Source organism: Muntiacus reevesi, chromosome 1, assembly GCF_963930625.1.
Source record: "Muntiacus reevesi chromosome 1, mMunRee1.1, whole genome shotgun sequence".
Classification (NCBI taxonomy): domain Eukaryota; kingdom Metazoa; phylum Chordata; class Mammalia; order Artiodactyla; family Cervidae; genus Muntiacus; species Muntiacus reevesi.
The window spans coordinates 54,520,351-54,539,098 of record NC_089249.1 but is presented as its reverse complement, the minus strand read 5'-3'; the positions used below and the strand labels follow the sequence as shown (position 1 = coordinate 54,539,098).

Below are 18,748 nucleotides of genomic sequence, written 5' to 3'. Positions count from 1 at the left end.
CTTTTCGACCCCATGGACTGCAGCACAATAGGCTTCCCTGTCCTTCACCCTCTCCCAGAGTTTGTTCACACTCATGTCCATTGAGTCGGTGATGCCATCCAACCATCTCATCCTCCGTCTCCCCCTTCTCCTGCCTTCAGTCTTTCCCAGCATCAGGGTCTTTTCCAAAGAGTCAGCTCTTCACATCAGGTGGCCAAAGTATTGGAGCTTCAGCTTCAGCATCAGTCCTTCTGATGAATATTCAGGGTTGATGGTTTGATCTCCATGCAGTCCAAGGGACTCTCAAGAGTCTTCTCCAGCACCGCGATTCGAAAGCATCCATTCTTCGGCACTCAGCCTCCTTGGAGCAATTTTTGGCACCAATTTCTAACTCTGCGTCCTCCTGGGAGAACCTGGGATTCTCCTCTGACCACATCCTGACTCCTGGTCCCAGGGTCCTGACTGGGAGGCAGCCTCTCAGGATACACCCAGTTCAGGGCTCTGGGGTCCAGATAAGCCCCCATCACCTGTGCCCTCAGCTCCACCTGTGTGCAGTGAAGAGCTTCAGACATTTCACACCTTCTCTTTTCACGTAATGGCTGGAGCCTCTCCTGGGCTGCCGGCAAGGACATACAGGAGTGGGATGACCCTGCCCCTGGCTCTGACCCTGGTTCCTCTCTAAGCCCCCCTGTCAGCCATCTCAGGACCCTGGGGTTTCCTCCTCTGAGCTTGAGGAAGCCCCAGAGACCTGGTTGAGGTCTCAGCACACCCACAGGCCTCAAGCCCTAGCTCCAGGCCTCCCGGTCCTCTGCACACTTGAAGTCTGAGCCTTCGGGGACGGGAGTTTCACCACTGAGCAGACACAGGACCCTGAAGCCATGACAAAGCCTGCTCCTTCTCATTCTCCCTCTGTGCATAGATGACATAGGTCATCCCGGAGCCCCAACCTGACCTCTTGGGGGCTCCTGGGGACTCTCAGGAGGGGAACTGGGAGGTGTATTAGTCAGAATGTGGTAGGCTGTGCTATGGAAACAAATTGATCCTGAATCTCAGAGTTATAAAAAACTGTAACAACAATAGTTTATTTCTTATCAGTGTCACAGTTCTACTGGACTGTCCTCTGCCATCCATAGTATATTGTACCAAGGTCGTAGTAGCAAGGAACATGAGCTGGAAGGACTTCCTTGGTGATCCAGTGGTTAAGACTCCAAGCTTCCAATGCAAGGGGCGCAGGTTCAACCCCTGGCTAGGGAATTAAGATCCCACATGCTATGCAGTGCAGCCAAAAAGGAAAAAAGGAAGAAAAAATGAGCTGGAGATTGCAAGGAGTGCTTTCAAGAGCCAGGCCAGGCCCAGGGTGGTGTCATTTCCTCCACCAACACACCATCAGCCAGGATCTATTTTCTGACCCCACCCAGCGATCAAGGTTGGGGCACTGCTGTAAACTCCAGCACTGAGCTATCAGGATTGGTGTGGGAGTTGATGCACACTTCCTGGCCTCTCCTGAGAACTGACCCCCATCTTGTTCAATATCTGGCCCCTCTGAGACCAGACCCTTGAGCCCCACCCTTGTTCTTGCAGGGTTGCAAACTTAGCCACTTAGCATTAAGAACACAAAGTCAATCACCAGACACATTTTACAGCCACTCTTCCCTGTCCCCCACTCCCTGTTTTCCCCTTCCAGCACTTAAAATAAGGCCACAGTCACCCACAAGCTCAGAGGCTGAAAGGTCTGCACAGAACAGCCCATGCTCATTCTTTCTCCCTCTGTCGTCATGATTTATTTATCAAAATCATGTATACTCTCAGCTATTTCTAAAGAGGATTTCTTAGGAAGCAAAATAAACGATTAGAAATCATTTAGGGAACAAGAGTGAACTAGATAGATTAGAAAGCTGAAATCGACACAGTACAGTTGAATAATATGGTAACATAATAATGCCCTCAGTTACATTTTTTACCGTATTACAGTAGTAATGCCATCCAATCTGAGCTTCCTAGTAACAGAGACAAAAAGGGATACAGCTTCTTCCATGTAATCATCCCTTCCGGCTTCTTTCACCAGCTCTCTTTTCCCTTCCCAAAGTTCCTTCTCTTTACCCTCCCTGTTTTCAGATACACTGGGGATAGAAAGATCCCTCCACCATTTTTTAGGCATCCACATCTCCCTTGCAAGAAAAAAACAGCATAAAGTCAAAGGCTGCAGTATTAGTTTAAGAGTGGCTCCGACTGAAGACCTGAGCATACACAGGACTTCAAGGTCACTCATGCCATTATTTTGGTTCAGGGATGCAGCAGAAGCTAGAATTCCAGGGCAAGAGACACCTCGGTTCATCGTGGGGAAGGGTCCAGACCACGGCTTCATCGGGTACCCTGGAACTGCATCCAGAGAGCAGACCCTGCTCTCTGATATCCTGTACATTAAATCACTGAATCCCCAGGGCGATCCTATAAAAGAGGCCTATAGTGTTATCCCCAGCTCACAGATGGAGAAATTGAGGCCAAGGAGGGAAATGACTTCATCAAGGTTACCCAGCTCCCTTCCCCTAAAGACCCAGCCTTGGGGCGAGAGACCCCCAAGTGGTGCCGGAGAGGGAAGAAGAGTGGTTCCAAGCAAACTGAAAGTTCAGGAGATGGAGACTAGCTCCCCTCTCCCCCACCCCTCAGATTCCAGTTTCCATGACAACAAGTCCTACTTTCTGGGTGTTTGTGGAAATTTGCATTTTAATGGAGATGTAATTAGAATTAAAAAGCTGAGTCTGGAAGGGATGGGACCCTTCCTGGCCACTTGGAACCTGAATCATCCTTCTATTCCCCACCCTTCTCCCACCCCCCCCCACCGCCACCCCCCCCCCCCCCCCCCCCGCTCCCTAACCCTATCCTGACACTTTGCAGCCAGACTCCAAGTGTCTGTCCCCACTGCCCAGAAGGGCAGCCTGAAGCCTGGAGCATAGAAGGGACTTATTCAAAATCTCACAGTGAGGACAGGTCCCCAGAGTCTGCACTGCCTAAGGACCCCCCCATCTGACAAGAGGGAGGGATGCTGGCTAGACCAAGGCCCCTCAGGTCCTCTGCTGACTCTTCCAGGCTCACTTTTCCTCTCCCTGTAATCTCTCTTTTCCTCTCCCTGTAATCACACAACGTCTCAGTGACCTTGGGAACCTGGCAGGTGTGTGGGGCCGGGGCGGGGTGGGGCGGGGAGGTGGTGGGGACCCTCCCATCTCACCCCAGAGGGAACTGAGGCCCAAGGGATGTGCCGAGGACACACAGCAACTTAGTGTCTTTGGCTGGTCGGAGCTGAGTCCATAAACAGATCCCACCTTCAGGGTTTGCTTGGCAGTCTCCACCTTCCAGTGCAGGGGATTGGGTCTGATCCCTGATCGGGAAGCTACACTCCTACTTGCCTCCTGGCCAAAAACCCAAAACATAAAACAGAACCAGTATTGTAACAAATTCAGTAAAGACTTTAAAAATGGTCCCCATCAAAAAAAAAAAAATGATGTCATCTTTGACCCCCACCGAGAGTCACTATCTGACCCCAGAGCTCCATGGAGAATTTGTAGTAGCTTTTTGCTGTGTCTTTATTAAGTTCTTAAAATCAGTCACACCAGCACAATTGTATCTTTTCAAATAGTTGAAAAGAAGTCACTCTGCCTCTGCCTGGACCCCCCACAATGAGCTGCTGTCCCTGGGACCTTTCTTTTTCTTTCTTTTTTTTTTTTAAGATTTTATTTTATTTCATTTCATTTCATTTATTTTTATTAGTTGGAGGCTAATTACTTTATAATATTGTAGTGGTTTTTGCCATACATTGACATGAATCAGCCGTGGATTTACATGTGTTCCCCATCCCGATCCCCCCTCCCACCTCCCTCCCCATCCCATCCCTCTGGGTCTTCCCAGTGCACCAGGCCCGAGCACTTGTCTCATGCATCCAACCTGGGCTGGTGATCTGTTTCACACTTGATAATATACATGTTTCGATGCTGTTCTCTCAGATCATCCCACCCTCACCTTCTCCCATAGAGTCCAAAAGTCTGTTCTATACATGTGTCTCTTTTTCTGTCTTGCATATAGGGTTATTGTTACCATCCTTCTAAATTCCATATATATGCGTTAGTATACTGTACTGGTCTTTATCTTTCTGACTTACTTCACTCTGTATAATAGGCTCCAGTTTCATCCATCTCATTAGAACTGATTCAAATGTATTCTTTTTAATGGTTAAGTAATATTCCATTGTGTATATGTACCATAGCTTTCAGGACCTTTCTATGAGCCCTGAAGCCTCCAAACCCTGAGGTCACAAACAGAGGCCCTCAAGAAGAGGCTCACACTTGCTGAGAGTGTAACAGAAGTGTGTGAGCAGCACCAGGCCTAGAGAGACCCCATTTTCACCCCAAATCCACCACACTGCCTGTAGCCTGGCTCCTAGTAAGTGCTTAGCAGATGTTAGTTGAGTGACTAGTTGATTAAGTGCTCAGCCTGGTGCCAAGGACATTCCATGTAGCCTCTCATGGCACCCTCCCCTTCCAAGAGACCCGGGAGGGAGACACCACCAGCCCCCACGAGAGCCCCCATGAAGCTCAGAGAGGCCGTGTAACCTCCCCAGGCCCCACAGCTGGTAGGTGACAAAGTCTGCATTTCAACACAAGCCTGCTGACTCCAGGCTCTTGAACACCACTCTCCCCGTGTGGTCACAAGAGCATGGAGGTCTAGCAGCTACACAAACACTCAGATCACACTCACAGACGTGGACAGAGGTCCCGGGGCACACTGCTGGCCCCCACGGCAGTCCTTTATTTTCAAACACATAGTGCTTAAACTCTGTACCCGATGTGCTATTCCAAGTATTAACACTTTGCATTCAATCCCCACAGCCACCCCAGAAGGCAGGGACCATTATTATAATGAACACACAGATGAGGAAACCAAGGCACAGAGAGGTTATGTGACTGACCCAAGGCCACACAGCTAGTGAATGAAGAAGCCAGAATCCAACCCTACACAGCCTGGCTCCAGAAGCCATGCTCCCTCCAGACCTCAGGACCCAGGAGCCAAGAGCTCTGGGCTTCCCCACCGACCCCCCCAGCCCTGGGAGGAGGGCTGGACAATATTTCTCAAAGCCGAACTGACAGAGGAGGAAACACACCTGTGCAAGGAAGGCAGCCTACTTCGTGGCAAACGGCTTCGAGCCCAGAGCCTCTGCACCAGCCCCAGCCCTGCCCACCTCCCAACCCCCACCTCGGCCCACAATGCCCCCCCACCCACAGGGACTGCTGAGGAGTGACTGCCTGGTGACAGCCTGGTCAGGAGGAGATGAGACAGGAGACGCGAGCATCACCTTTCAGAGAAGAAAGCTCCAGAGACCCTGAGAGGGAGGCGATGCGACCAGAGGCCGCAAAGAGCCCATTCCCCGTCCATTTAGAACGAGACAGCGCAGAAATGGATTTTCTCTTGAGCGCTCTTGTGAACACACTTCAAAGCCACTGACGGCAGGAGCAGGAGGTGAGAGGGAGGGAGGCAGGGAGGCCAGGCAGCAGGGGGAAGGGAGAGGGCCGGGAACATGGGGACTAGGAGACGCACAATCATCAGTCGGAAAAGGCAATTGGAAATTCCATTTGGGTTTTCAATCTGAAGGTGGAGAGAGGCTGGGAGCTTAGGGTGGGGGTGAGGGGCCAGTGCAGTAACTGAGGAAGAGACAGAGAGGACTCAGGGATAGGGAGAAAAGGAGAGGACAGAGACATGGAGAGACAGAGTCAGAGATAAAGGTGAGGAGATTAAGAGACTCACAGAAAGAGGGGGAGGCAAAAGCAAATCACAAGATCCCAGGTGCCCCCCAACACATAATTCAGAAAGGCCACACAGGGACTTGCCCGCTGGTTCAGTGGGTCAACCCCTCCTCCCAATGCTGGGGGCCCAGGTTTCACTCCTGGACAGGCAACTGGATCCCACATCCAGTTCCTGGACAGTGGAAACTAGATCTGCTGCAACTGAAGATCCCACAGGTCACATCTAAGACTCAGCACAGTCAAATACTTTTTTTTTTAATCAAAAGAGAGAAAAGAAAGAAATTTCAAAATGGCCACACACACACACACACACACACACACTCATGCACACTCTTTTTTTTTTTTTCATGCACACTCTTGATCAGGACTCAGAGTCGTGGGTCCTAGTCCTCCCTCTGCTCTTGAAATACCCTGTGACTCTGCAGAAGACCCTACCTCCCTCTGAGCCTTGAAGTTCCCTCACCCCAGGCCTGGTGAGGTTAAGTTGGCTCCAGAACTGCCAGGAAGGAGACTAGGATGCGGCATGTGTGCAACAGGGGCTGGGGAAGCGGCCACATCACCCGGGTGCTTCTTCTGTGCAGCTAAGGGCCTGGGCTGAGCAGACATAGAGGGGCACCCAGAGAAGGGTCGGACAGGCTGGTAAAGAATCCTCCTGCAATGCAGGAGACCCCAGTTCGATTCCTGGGTTGGGAAGATTCACTGGAGAAGAGATAGGCTCTCCATTGCAATGTTCTTGGGCTTCCTTGGTGGCTCAGCTGGTAAAGAATCTGCCTGCAATGCGAGAGACCTGGGTTCAGTCCTTGGGTAGAGAAAAACCCCTGGAGAAGGGAAAGGCTATCCACTCCAATATTCTGGCCTGGAGAATTCCATGGACTATACAGTCCATGGGGTTGCAGAGTTGGACACGACTGAGCGACTTTCACTTCAATTCAGGCAGGAGCCCAGCACTTCCACCGACAGAGGAGGAAACAGGCTGAGAGCAGGAAAGTAGCCGGAAGTCAGGCAGCCAGGACAGGAACCCACCTGTGAGACCTCATGGCCCACCCCCCCTACTTCCCAGGGGCAGGGAGTGAGCAGGAGGGAGCTGCCCTCTTGGATCCAGACCAGGACAGGCCTGGCACTTCTCAGGTGCACAATTGCAGGCACTTTGTTCTTGGTCAGAGTGGGGCAGACCTGGCAGTAATATCCACCAGGAACCCTCGTGGGGTACTTACCTCCCCAGTCCCCAGTCAGGTAATACAAGCTTTATCAGTATTAACTTACTGGCTCCTCCTACTCACTTTATCAGGAAGCTAAGCCCCATTTAACAGATGAGGAAACTGAGGCACTGTCTGTTATGGGAGTGGGTGAATGCCCTGTTGTCATTTGCACACCTTTCCATAAGAAAGCCTTATCTCCCCGCTGGGCAGTCCCAGCCTGGTGGCTCTGCCTCCGCTTCCCCGCTCAGTCTTGGAAGGGCGCGGGTCAGGGCTGACCACAAAGAGCCTGCTGACTCCGAGGCATATCCCCACCCCACGCTCTGACCCTAGCCTGGACCGCGGCAAACCAGATGCAGAACAGCGCGATGAGAGAAAGTGGTCCTGCGGCGCCACCTAGTGGCTGGAGCGGCCGCTTGTCACCTCCAGAGGCCGGCAAAGACGCTGCAGGAATCCACTCCTTGTTTGGAACATAAGGAGACAAAAAATCCCTCCACGCCGGCAACCGTGTGCTGACCATCCATCCCACGTTGGGAGGAGAAAGGGGGTACGGTCGAGCTTTGTCCTTTGCCCTCCTGAAAGGCAGACTTACTCATCCCACGATGAGTGGACCTGGACGTCTCTGCCTTCCTCTCTCTGATTTGCACGTTTATGGAACCCTTACAAAATGCCAGACTCTGTTCCAGGCGCTTGATGTAATAGTGAATAAAGAAAGATGCCTGCCTTTATAGAGTTTATACTGAGGAATGGGTGGGGAAACATTCAATAAACACTACATGAATGCATCAGTTCAGTTCAGTCGCTCAGTGGTGTCTGACTCTTTGCGACCCCATGGACCGCAGCACACCAGGCTTCCCTGTCGATCACCAACCCCCGGAGCTTACTCAAACCCATGGCATCGCGCCCATGATGCCATTCAACCATCTCATCCTCTGTTGTCCCCTTCTCCTCCTACCCTCAATCTTTCCCAGCATCAGGGTCTTTTCCATTGAGTCAGTTCTTCTCGTTAGGTGGCCAACGTATCGGAGTTTCAGCTTCAGCATCAGTCCTTCCAATGAATATACAGTAACAGAAATAAGAAAATCTGGCCATTTCAGAAGCAGGAAAAAAGAGCCTGTCTGACAACATCACTGGGATGTGGGACCATCCCACCCCCCCACAAGCCCTCAGGGCAAATCTGTGGCCCTGATGCCAATGAAATCACTCAGCCCTTTGCTCCTCCAGGGCCACACCTGTCCCAAGGGACATGCCCCCACTACAGGGTCCTCCTGCCCTGGACACTCCCCTCCCACACGGCCAGCTCTTCTGCAGAGGCCTCCTGACACACACCGCATCCTGGGTAGCTGGCACAGGCCAGCAATGCATAAATGCTCCAGCCCGATGGTCTTTCTTTATTCCCAGCTCTGACACCACCTGTGTGACCTGGATAGGTTCCTTGGCCCCTCTGGGCCATTTGTAAAATGGGGGAAACAGTGGCTTCTACTTCAGAGCGAGGGGGGTGATATAAGTAAGTCAACAAATGTTAAACACTGAAAACAGCACCTCAAAGAAGTGTTTGTTATTATTGTTTGTTTAGGTTTTTCTCTCCCTTCTGGACTAGCTGGTGGGGGTTAGTAAGGTTCATTCACATAGGAGCAACTGAGTCACCTCCACGTCCTACGCACTACAGAGTCTAGTATACAAAAGGCCCTCAGAACATGTTTGTACTGCGGATTCATTCGCTACTCACTTATTGAGTATCTTCTGAATGCCAGGTACTGGGCTAGGAGCTCAGATGGAGCAGTGAACAAGGCAGGGTTACTCCCCACAGCAAGAAGAGTACTAATTTCTAAGCCAGAATTTCTCAAACTATCAATATCTTATCTAAGAAACTCTGTGTGGGTGCTCAGTCGTGTCCAACTCTTTGCAACCCCATAGCCTGTAGCCTGCCAGGCTCCTCTGCCCATAGGACTCTCCAAGGCAAGAATACTGGAGTGGAATACTATTTCCTCCTCCAAGGGATTTTCCAGACTCTGGGATCAAACCATGTCTCCTGAGTCTCCTGTTTTGGCAGACAGATTCTTTACCACTGAGCCACCTGGGTAGCCCAAGAACCTCTTCCCTCTTAAAAAACTTCAGGATCCCAAAGAGCTTTTGGGACAACAGAGGATGAGATGGCTGGATGGCATCACCGACTGGATGGACATGAGTTTGAGTAAACTCCGGGAGTTGGTGATGGACAGGGAGGCCTGGCGTGCTGCGATTCATGGGGTCGCAGAGAGTCGGACACGACTGAGCGACTGAACTGAACTGAATGAGAATTACCACGTTAGAAACTAAAACAGATACATTTAAAAATGTCTATTAATTTAAAATGACAGTAACAAACTCACATGTTAACATAACTGACACATTTTAACGAAAATGGTTGTCTTTTCCAAAACCAAACAAAATAGTAAAAAAAAAAAAACAAAAAACACTGATACTGTTTGGAGTTTTTGCAAATATTTTTAATGTCTGATTTAATGCAAAACAGCTGGATTCTCATGCTAAACTATACGTTGCTCTGGTTGAAGAATATGGAAAAAATACTTCCAAAAATATATTCTCCTTTTTCGTAAAAATTGAGAACACTAATATTCCGCCCCTGCACCGGCCTTGCCCACTACGCAGCGGCAGACCGGAGAGGCTTTACCTGCCAAGTTGGGCTACAGGCGCACGGCTTCCGGGAGAAGGTGCTGCCTGTCTTTCAAAGGGTTGATTGGGATGCGATTGGACGACAAATGCCTCCTTCGGCGCTTTGGCCCCGCCTCCAGGTCCCGCCCCCTTCCCTCCGATTACCTCACTCTTGCGTTCTAAGGAAGGAGGGTACTTCCGTCCTCTCACTGTGAAACTTTTCGTTCAAGCTCAGGTTTCCGCCGAAACCACCAAGGGAGCCAACGGCGGAAGTAATTGAGACGTGTGGGCGGGATTAAGCGCCGCCATGTCGGCCACCTTGCTGCGGCGAGGCTTGGAGCTATTGGGGGCGCCTGAGGGTGAGGCTCTCCCCGAGGACTTTCGGCCGGGCGGGAAGGTGGCAGGGGCTGGGGGCAGGAGCCCCGAGGGTGCCGAACGATCCAGACCAGTCTTAGCCTGGGTGGGATGGGAACCCTGAGCGCCCTCCGACCCGAGTCCGTTCTTTACAGCCCCCGGGGCCGCTCCAGGACACACCAAACCCAGCCAAGCTCCGACGAAGCGGACCCGGAAGGCGAAGGCGACCCAGGCCCAGAAACTGCGGAACTCCGCCAAGGGAAAGGTGCCCAAATCGGCGCTGGGTGAGCTTGGGAAGGGGCTGAACGCGCTGCTCCCGGGGAGGAACTGGCGCTGGAGTCAGGGCTTCAAATGCTCCCCAGGCGTTTCTAGAATACCTGCGGTGCGACGGGCCCGGAGCGGGGTCCTGGGAACACGGAGATGAACGAATCACATCGTCCCGACCCTCAAGGTCTACAGTCCTAGTGGGGAGAGAACACTGAGGAGTTTCAAAATCAGCCTATGGTTGGGTCGCTGTGATGAGGTTTGTGCTGTAAAACTGCTGCTGCTGCTAAGTCGCGTCAGTCGTGTCCGACTCTGTGCGACCCCATAGACGGCAGCCCACCAGGCACCGCAGTCCCTGGGATTCTCCAGGCAAGAACACTGGAGTGGGTTGCCATTTCCTTCTCCAATGCATGAGAGTGAAAAGTGAAAGGGAAGTCGCTCAGTCATGTCCGACTCAGCGACCCCATGGACTGCAGCCTACCAGGCTCCTCCGTCCATGGGATTTTCCAGGCAAGAGTACTGGAGTGGGTTGCCATTGCCTTCTCCAGCTGTAAAACTAGGGTACTTTGAAAGGGACTTAGAATACTAAGACTTCTCTGAGGAAGCGACATTTAAGCACAGACCTGATGGAAGTATAACAATGAGTTGGGGTAAGTATACTGTTGGCATATGTGGAATCAGAAGTTTATTATTAATCTTTGAAATGTTGAAAGAAAGAAGCCTGGTCGAGGTGACATATAGTAAACGAGGGTCAGAGACAGCGTTTAATGCAAGTTAACCCTCCGGGTGCTCTTCTAAGCCTCTGACAGATGTTTGCTCATTTGTTCTCACAACTCTGTGAGGTCGGCGCAGTCATTAGCCCCATTGCACAGATGCAGAAACAGACCCCTGCCCAGATGGTACAGGTGGAAACCAGGCAGTGTGTCTCCAGAGCCCTGCTCCCACCTATTCCTTCAAGTAGAAGGAGCTGTGGCCTGAGCACTGGTGACAGTGCAGAGTCAAGAAGAGAGTCCTGCAGATGGAAGCTGTGTTGATGGTGTCAGTGGTGGATTAGCTGTGAGGATGGAGGAAGAGGGAGTCGGCGAGAACCGAGCATCTTAGAGGGATTTGGCGCCACTTAATGAGATGTACAGACTTGAAGAGGGACAGGTGTGGGCAGGATGGTGGGGTGTTTGATGGTTTTACCTGTGGCAGGACTCGGTAAGCTCCTAGTGTGTCTTCAAATCCCCAGTCTTAGTTGCTCAGTTGTGTCTGACTCTTTTGCAACCCCATGGACTGTAGCCCGTCAGGCTCCTGTGTCCTTGAGATTTTCCAGTCAAGAATACTGGAGTGGGCTGCCATTTCCTCCTTTAGGGGATCTTCCCAACCCAGGGATCAAACCCAGATCTCCCACATTACAGGCAGATTCTTTACTGTCTTGAGCCACAAGAGAAGCCTCAAATCCCTAGGGCCTGGTGCAATATAAAGGTATTCAAGTATTTGTTAAAAGAACTATGAATCTCGGGGAGGAAAGACAACAGGAGCAAGTGTGAAAGCAGGGAAGTGAGCCTGGGTTGAGCCACAGTGATGCCAGGGTGGAGCGGGCAACACCCTCCATCCCCACTCACCCCACCCCCCTGCCATGGCACGTGAATGAGGGGACTCTCAGGGCCAACCTAAAGGACGCCTCTGTGGCTGCCACCTCGGTCTGAGCTACACTGTCTCTTGCCTGGATTATTACAAAAACCTCCTAATTGGTCTTCTCCTTCCTTCTCCCCTCATCTGTTTCTCACCACAGCAGCTGAAGTGATGCCGTAAAATCCTAGGTCAGACCTGTCTCTACCTTGCCTCGCACCCTCCAGGGACTCCCATCAGCCTTGGTGAGAGCCTGAGTTCTTGCCATGCCTCCATGCCTGCTGAGGCCCCCCATAATCTGCCCCCTCCAGCTTCGTCCCCTCAGGTTCTCCCCTCCCCATCCTTCAAGCACATTAGTCACACTTCTGCTCAGAGCCTTTGACTCTCCAGAATGCTCTTCCTCCAGTCTTTGCTCAGAATTCCTTTCAGTGAATTTCAGGTCTTCTCAAAGCTTATTTATTTAGACTTGCCACCTTCCCCCCATCCCCCACATTTCTCATTTCTGTTTACCGTTCTCTTTTTCTCAATAAAACGTTCACCCTCTACTGTTTGCCTTGTTTACCATCTCTCTTTCTTCAGAATGGAAGTTCCATGAGGGCAGGACTTTTGGTCTGTTCTGTTTCCGGCTCTGTGCTCTGTACCTAGAACAGTGCCTGACACACAGTAAATGCCCAGGACACATTTGTTGAATAAATCACTTGAGCAGCTGGAACCAAGGGGGACTTTGAGCGGGATCTACGTGGAGTGTGGCTTTGACAGAAGAGGCCAGACTGTTGCAGTGACATGGGGAATGGACCATGGGGCCTTCGGCAGGGCTGGGGGGCGGGGGTGGAGTGGGGAGACGTCAGAAGGGGACCCAGGCAGCTTCGAGGGAGTGAATCTGGAATGAAACCACCCTCTCTGCCTCCACAGCTGAGTTCCGGAAGAGAGAGCGTCGAGGTTACCTTGGAGTAAACCTGAGGTTTATGACCAGTGCAAGAAGCACAGTGGATGAATCCATCACCCGGCAGGTTCGTCAGGGGGGTGGGCTGTGGGAACTGGGGGTGAAAGCTGAGGCTGTTCCGGGGATCTGTGGGAGTCTCAGCCCTGAGGCTAGTATCGGGGTGGGCCCCCCTCCAGGCTCCCAAGAGCTGGATGCGCTGCTGTGCAGTGAGGGGCCTCCTCAGAGGGCTGACAGTGTGAGCGGGGAGGAGGGAGCCTGGCCTCACTCTCTGCGGCCCCTCTGGGCCTCAGCTGGCTCTTCTGTCAACAGAAACGATGTGCCCTCCCCTTCCCGAGACGGGGAGGGCCGGGGGAGAGGGCGGCCCTTGGGTGGCTGCGCCAGGCTGTGGGGCTCCAGGTGGCTGAGTCACCACCCAGGGCTCCTGACCCCCACATGCCCCCAGATTGTGCGCCAGAACCGAGGCCGCAAGGCCTGTGACCGGCCTGTGACCAAGACCAAGAAGAAGAAGAAGGCCGAGGGCACCGTGTTCACTGAGGAAGACTTCCAGAAGTTCCAGCAGGAGTATTTCGGCAGCTAGGCTCCCAGGAGGGCACAGCCTCCTCTGACCTCTCAGCCTGGGGTGGGGAACTCCTGGGGGAGCTGGCGAGCTGGAAGCCCACAGGAGGACCTTCAGCTCAGACTTGAGCTGACATTTCCAGGCTCAGGAGGTGCCACCTGCCTGCCAGAAAGGAACACTTCCGGCTGTTTTGTTTGCTTTGCCCCAGGGAGGGCCTCTGGGCTGTTTGCTGTGGAGAGGCCGGTCACTGGGCGCTTGGGGACCACACCTCCCGACAGGAGGAGGGCCACTGGGTGGGCTTCCGGGTTCTAATAAATGTGGCCCCCGGGCTGTGTGCTGCTCAGACAGGGTGTCTCCCATCGTCTCCCCTGGTACCAAGGAGCGTCCACGCCACTCCCCCTCCAGCTGCTTCTTAGGCTCCAGGTGAGAAGTCCTTGGGCCCAGCCCCAGTGCAGGCGCCAGCCTCCACTGGCCTCCTCCCCTTGGAGGGCAGCCACAGCTGAGAAGGCAGCTCTTGAGGCAAAAATAGCACCCACAGCTGCTGTGGGCTCATTCCAGGGAAGCCAACACCAGGGTCTGAGGGAGAGATCACTGCTGCCTCAGGCCAGTGCCCAGGGCGTGGGCACACGTGGTGGGGGGACACATCAAAGGCCACTTTTTTCCCCTCTTACCCCCGTCACATGCGGTGGGAACTAGCAAGGTGAGGGGGAAGGTGGAGGCTGGGCTGTGTCTGGGGGGCGCCGGCACTGCTGAGCAGAATGCCTGAGTGGGTGAGCAGTGCTGCCCCGCTTGGTCTTCAGTGTGGTATTGACAAGTCCTGGAAGCCCCAGTTCTTTTGGGGACAGGTTGGGGGCCTTCAGGCTGCTAGTCTGGCTCTTGCAGGGTCCCCACTCACCCATGCCTAAAAAGCTCCGTGGGACATGCACTGTCTAGCAAGAACTTCCAAGGGGCCCCGTGACTGGGAAGCGAGTTGGCCCATCCCACCATGGGTTCTGCCCCTTACACACCCATCCTGGGATGGGGAGCACTTCCCCTGGTTATTAGCCAGCTTTCCATCCTCAGTGGGGACACAGAGGGACCACAGACCTGCCTGAGTCCAAGTTGGAATCCTTCCTGTCTGCAGGGGGCCGCCATCAGAGTAGAAAGCTGGCCGGCCTTCCAGGAAGTCAAGGTGGGAGGATGGGAATTGAGACTTCAAAGCGGTATTGTGCCAGTGTCCCCAGATGGGCCTATCCAAAAAGGGTGAGGCGGGTGTGCCCTGAGCTCTCCACCCTCCGCCCCTGCAGGGAGAGGCCGTTGGGTGTTCTTTCTCTTTTAAATAGCTTGGCAAGAAGCAGCCTCAGCTGCTCACTGCTTCTTGTTCCCTGAAGAACAGGCTGATCAGGCCCCCTTTCCTAACAAGGATGCAACTGACAGATCTGATGGGAAAGGAAGGCTCAGGAGCCAAGAGGACACTAGGTTGCCATATTGAGGCCAAGGCTAAAAAAGACCAGTTCTGAGTGACTGTGAAGCACCTGGAAACATGTCTCTGATGGTTTGGAGCAGCTGGCACATTTGCCTGGAGGAGACCCTATAGTAACCAGCAGAGCCCCAGCCAAGGCTTCCTGTGGCTTCCACATGGTGTAGGCTGCTCCAGCCATCCACTGCCGTGGGCCTCCATGAGTGGAAGAGCTGACTGAGGCCCTAGCAAGACGACCACATGGGCATGTGGGTGGGAGTCTTAACAAGTTTATGCAAGAGTTCGGTGGGCCATCTTCAGTGACTTCCTCTAGCAGAGCTGGGGTGGGGCAGTCCTCTTGCAAGTTTGTTATTTCTTGGGGTTTCATCCCCACCCCCAAGGCTTGGCCTGAGCTGCCTTCTCAAGTGCTCTGCCCGTTTTGTGTCCACAACTTTTCCTGTCCTCAGGTAGTTAAGACCTCAAAAATCACCAAGGCCACATACATCCTTGGTGCCCTGGAGAAAAATTCCACCTAGGTCAGCACCAAGCAGCCCAGCCCTGGGTTCAAATGGCTGGCCCTACAGCTCCCAAGTACCCCCTGCTGTAGGACATGGGTCACCATGGGCACTGCGTCTAGAACAGTGCCTGGTGCCACATTCACATAACCCTCGTGACCCACTCCTCTACCTTGTTCACCATGGAACACTCATCTTCCCTCCACAGGCCCCAAAGGACTTAAGAAGCCTACCCAGGCTGGGATTAAGAAAATGTCTGCCATATCCTACTTAAGACCGGTGGGAGGGAGGTTCAGGATGGGGAACGCATGTAAATCCATGGCTGATTCTTGTCAATGTATGGCAGAAACCACAATACTGTAATTAGTCTCCAACTAATAAAAATGGAAAAAATTTAAAAAACCCAACGTTACCGGCCAGGGTTGTAAGAGCAGTGTGGCACCAGTGCCCTTCCATCCTGACTCTTCCCCAACCCCCCACCCGCGGATAGCAGGCCTTCCAGCTAGCTGGCCTAGGTGCCAGAAGGGAGCCTGAGAACCAGCCAGCCTTCTGACCTCACTCATCTGTTTCAGCACTTTAGAGCCAGCTCTCTCTCAACAGACCCTTATGGGAAGAGGCCTGCAAAACATTAGAAGCCTATTTAATATTGGCACAAAAACAGGAGTGGAGTCCAGGCTTTTCCTCCCACCCATTTCTTGGACTAAATTCCCCAGCGTCACACCCAAGGGTGGTAGTAGCATTAAGTCTAAGAGTTCTTGGTTTTCAGCAGAAAACCCAACGACCTACAACTGAAGGGATGTAAACCAACTCAAGTGTCTCAGGTCCAACCACATCAGTCATCCTGGGGCTTCCCTGGTGTTCCAGAAGTTCCAACTCCTGCTCCCAATGCAGAGGGTCCAGGCTCCATCCCTACTCAGGGATAAGACCCAGCACAGCAGTTATTAAAAAATCTTCACCTATGGCCCAACAGTGTCAGGAACAAAAATAATCTCACTGTGCGTTTAAGTACTAACAACCAATCCCACAGCAATTGAGACTTTGGGGGGACTCATTAGGACTCAAACCAGAGGCAACACACCAGACTGTGTAGTACTTTCACTACAAAATAATTTATTAAAACACAGCTTCAGCCTCCTATATACAAGCGCACATACTCCTGACTACCCTAATTAGGGGACCCTTTTCTTCTCCCTTGCCTTGCGAACCTCTTCTATCAGATCTTTAAGATACTGGATCTCCTTGGCCAAGGAATCTGCCTTCTCTTTCAGAGCCTCGTTCTTCTTTTCTAGCTCTTTACATTCACCAGTGAGAGCCTCCTGTTCTGCCCTCTTCTTCTGGCGGTACCTAGTGGCTGCTGTCTTGTTCTGCTCCATTTTCTTCAGCTTCTTGTCTAGCTTCTCACCCTTTACTTTTGCTGCTACCATCTTCTCTCCAGGAGGGTCGTAGGGTTTGGGGCGGGAAGAGCCACTGAGGGCACCTGGAGATGGCAGGCTCTTATTTGGAGAGCCCCTGGAGGTGGAGGGGCTATGCTGGGGAGAGCCCAGCGAGGAGTCAGGGCTCATACAGATGCCACTATCATTATCTGAGGGGGCATCCTCCTCCTTTATGCACTGAGGGATCACAGTAATACAAGTGGTGGAGTCTGGCTTGCTATCTCCTTCAGAGATAACCACTTCACTACACAGCTCTAAACTAAAGGAATGATCTGGAGTGGAAGAAAGGGCCCCTGGGGAAGGGGGAAGAGGTTGCAAGAAAGTGAAGGGGGCACCCTGGTCAATTGTTGGTAAACTTTCTGGAAGATGGCCAATTGGGTTCACTATCTGGGGGGGCTCCTTGTTAGTCTCCTGGAGTAGGGGATCAAAGAGATCACACGTGTCATCCAACGTGGCCAAGAGCTCATCTGGCATGGTTTCCAGGTCATCCATACTCAACAGGGTATCATTAAAATCAAACTCCTTCAAATCCATTTTCTCCACCATCCAATCTGTCCCGGAGAAAGCATCCTCTGGAAAACATAAAAAGTTGGAAGAAACGTGAATCAAATGTAGGAGCCCCTATCACCAGATCCCACAAGGAAATAAAAAAAATCCCTCTTACCCTTGCTGTTGTCTGAGAAACTGACCAACCCATCCACAGCCAGCCATTCGGAGGAGCCTGCCTTAGCCTTGTCGCAGGAGAACCCATGAGGTTTGAAGTGCTTGGCCACCTCCAGGTAGTCATCTAGGAGACCTAAGCTCTCTTCAGCCCCCAAACCCGACGGGTCGAAGGGGGACACGAAGTCCCTCACGAACACCTCGCTGCTCAGGAAGCTCATCTCGGCCATGTTGCGAGCTTTTGATGCTTAATTCGAGGAATGTGCTTAATTCGAAGGTGTCTTTGTCGATTACAGCAAGGCTGCTGCTGAATGCCGTGAAAAGCCTGGATAGCAAATAGAAACGAAGTCCCATTAGAAATCAGCTGGTCGGAGAACTTCATCTTCTCACCCATTAGGCAGGATGGCCAAATCAGAACTCCACTCCGTGTTGAAACTAGGGACCACGTGGCCCCAAGGCCATGGTGTCACCCTTGTATTAGGCCGCACAAGATGGACGCCCGGCCCGTCCCTACCGGCCACAAGAGGAAGTCGCCCCACCCTCGCGTCCAAATCCGGCCCGAGCCGCCCGGCCCCGCCCACGCCCCTCCGACTCAAGCCGCGGCCGCCGCCGCCCTGCCCCGCCGCCATCTTTGCTGCCACGTTTCGCGAGACGCTAGGTGGGACTCCGGTGGGTTCCGGGGAGCCAGGGGCCGACCAGGGCTTCGCTCCGAGGCAAAGCGCCGCTGTCTCCCGACACAAGGGCGCCGGCGTTCCGGGGACACCCAAGCAAGAGTCACGCGTCCTAGGCGCTCGTAAAACCGCTTCCCCCTCCGCGACGCCGCCAGTCCGTCGGCCGCGCCTAAGCAGGCGAAAACCCCCTCACCGACCCGGGGGCGCCCAGCCGAGCGGCTCCTCCCTGGTACTTACGCCATGGCTTAAGCCGCTGGGGGGTTGCCGCTGCAGAGCCTGGTGCTGCTGCCGCCGCTGCAAAGGCCGATGCTGCCGCAGGCACTTCTGCCTCTAATGCGCCATGGTGGCCGCGGACCCTGGGGGGAGCGGGAGGAGAGACGGTGCGCACTTCCGCGAAGGAACTACATCTATAGGGGGGAGAAAGAAAAAATGGCGGCAGTAGCCGAGCGCGGATCCTTTATAGACTCTGCCTCTGTGAGGACGCGTCACAGACCACATCCTTCCGCCGCCGTCACGTGACTCGCGCCTCCCGCCCACGTATTATCATCTATCCGACGCCCCAACCGTTTCCAAATCTACAACTTTTATGTCTAGGGAATACAAGTGAAGGAGGAATGAGTTGTTTTTTTTATTTACGGCTTCAGGAAAAAAAGTGCACTTCTTTACAAGGCTTTTAAG

The 18,748-nt window shown here is 52.9% G+C and overlaps 2 protein-coding genes across 2 annotated transcripts; one reads left to right on the top strand and one right to left on the bottom strand.

Moving 5' to 3' along the window:
* The first annotated feature begins 9,821 nt into the window (after positions 1-9,821).
* RPS19BP1 (ribosomal protein S19 binding protein 1) lies at positions 9,822-13,698 on the top strand. Its single transcript, XM_065944345.1, has 4 exons — positions 9,822-9,981; positions 10,132-10,260; positions 12,767-12,864; positions 13,240-13,698. Exons 1-4 carry the CDS (start codon positions 9,930-9,932, stop codon positions 13,372-13,374), a joined length of 414 nt encoding a protein of 137 aa, XP_065800417.1. The 5' UTR covers positions 9,822-9,929; the 3' UTR covers positions 13,375-13,698.
* A 2,698-nt stretch (positions 13,699-16,396) lies between these two features.
* On the bottom strand, positions 16,397-18,511 carry ATF4 (activating transcription factor 4). Its single transcript, XM_065944333.1, has 3 exons — positions 18,308-18,511; positions 17,404-17,724; positions 16,397-17,311 (listed from the first exon to the last, which is right to left on the bottom strand). The coding sequence occupies exons 2-3, from the start codon at positions 17,627-17,629 to the stop codon at positions 16,476-16,478; spliced, it is 1,062 nt and encodes a 353-aa protein (XP_065800405.1). The 5' UTR covers positions 17,630-17,724; positions 18,308-18,511; the 3' UTR covers positions 16,397-16,475.
* Positions 18,512-18,748: the final 237 nt, after the last annotated feature.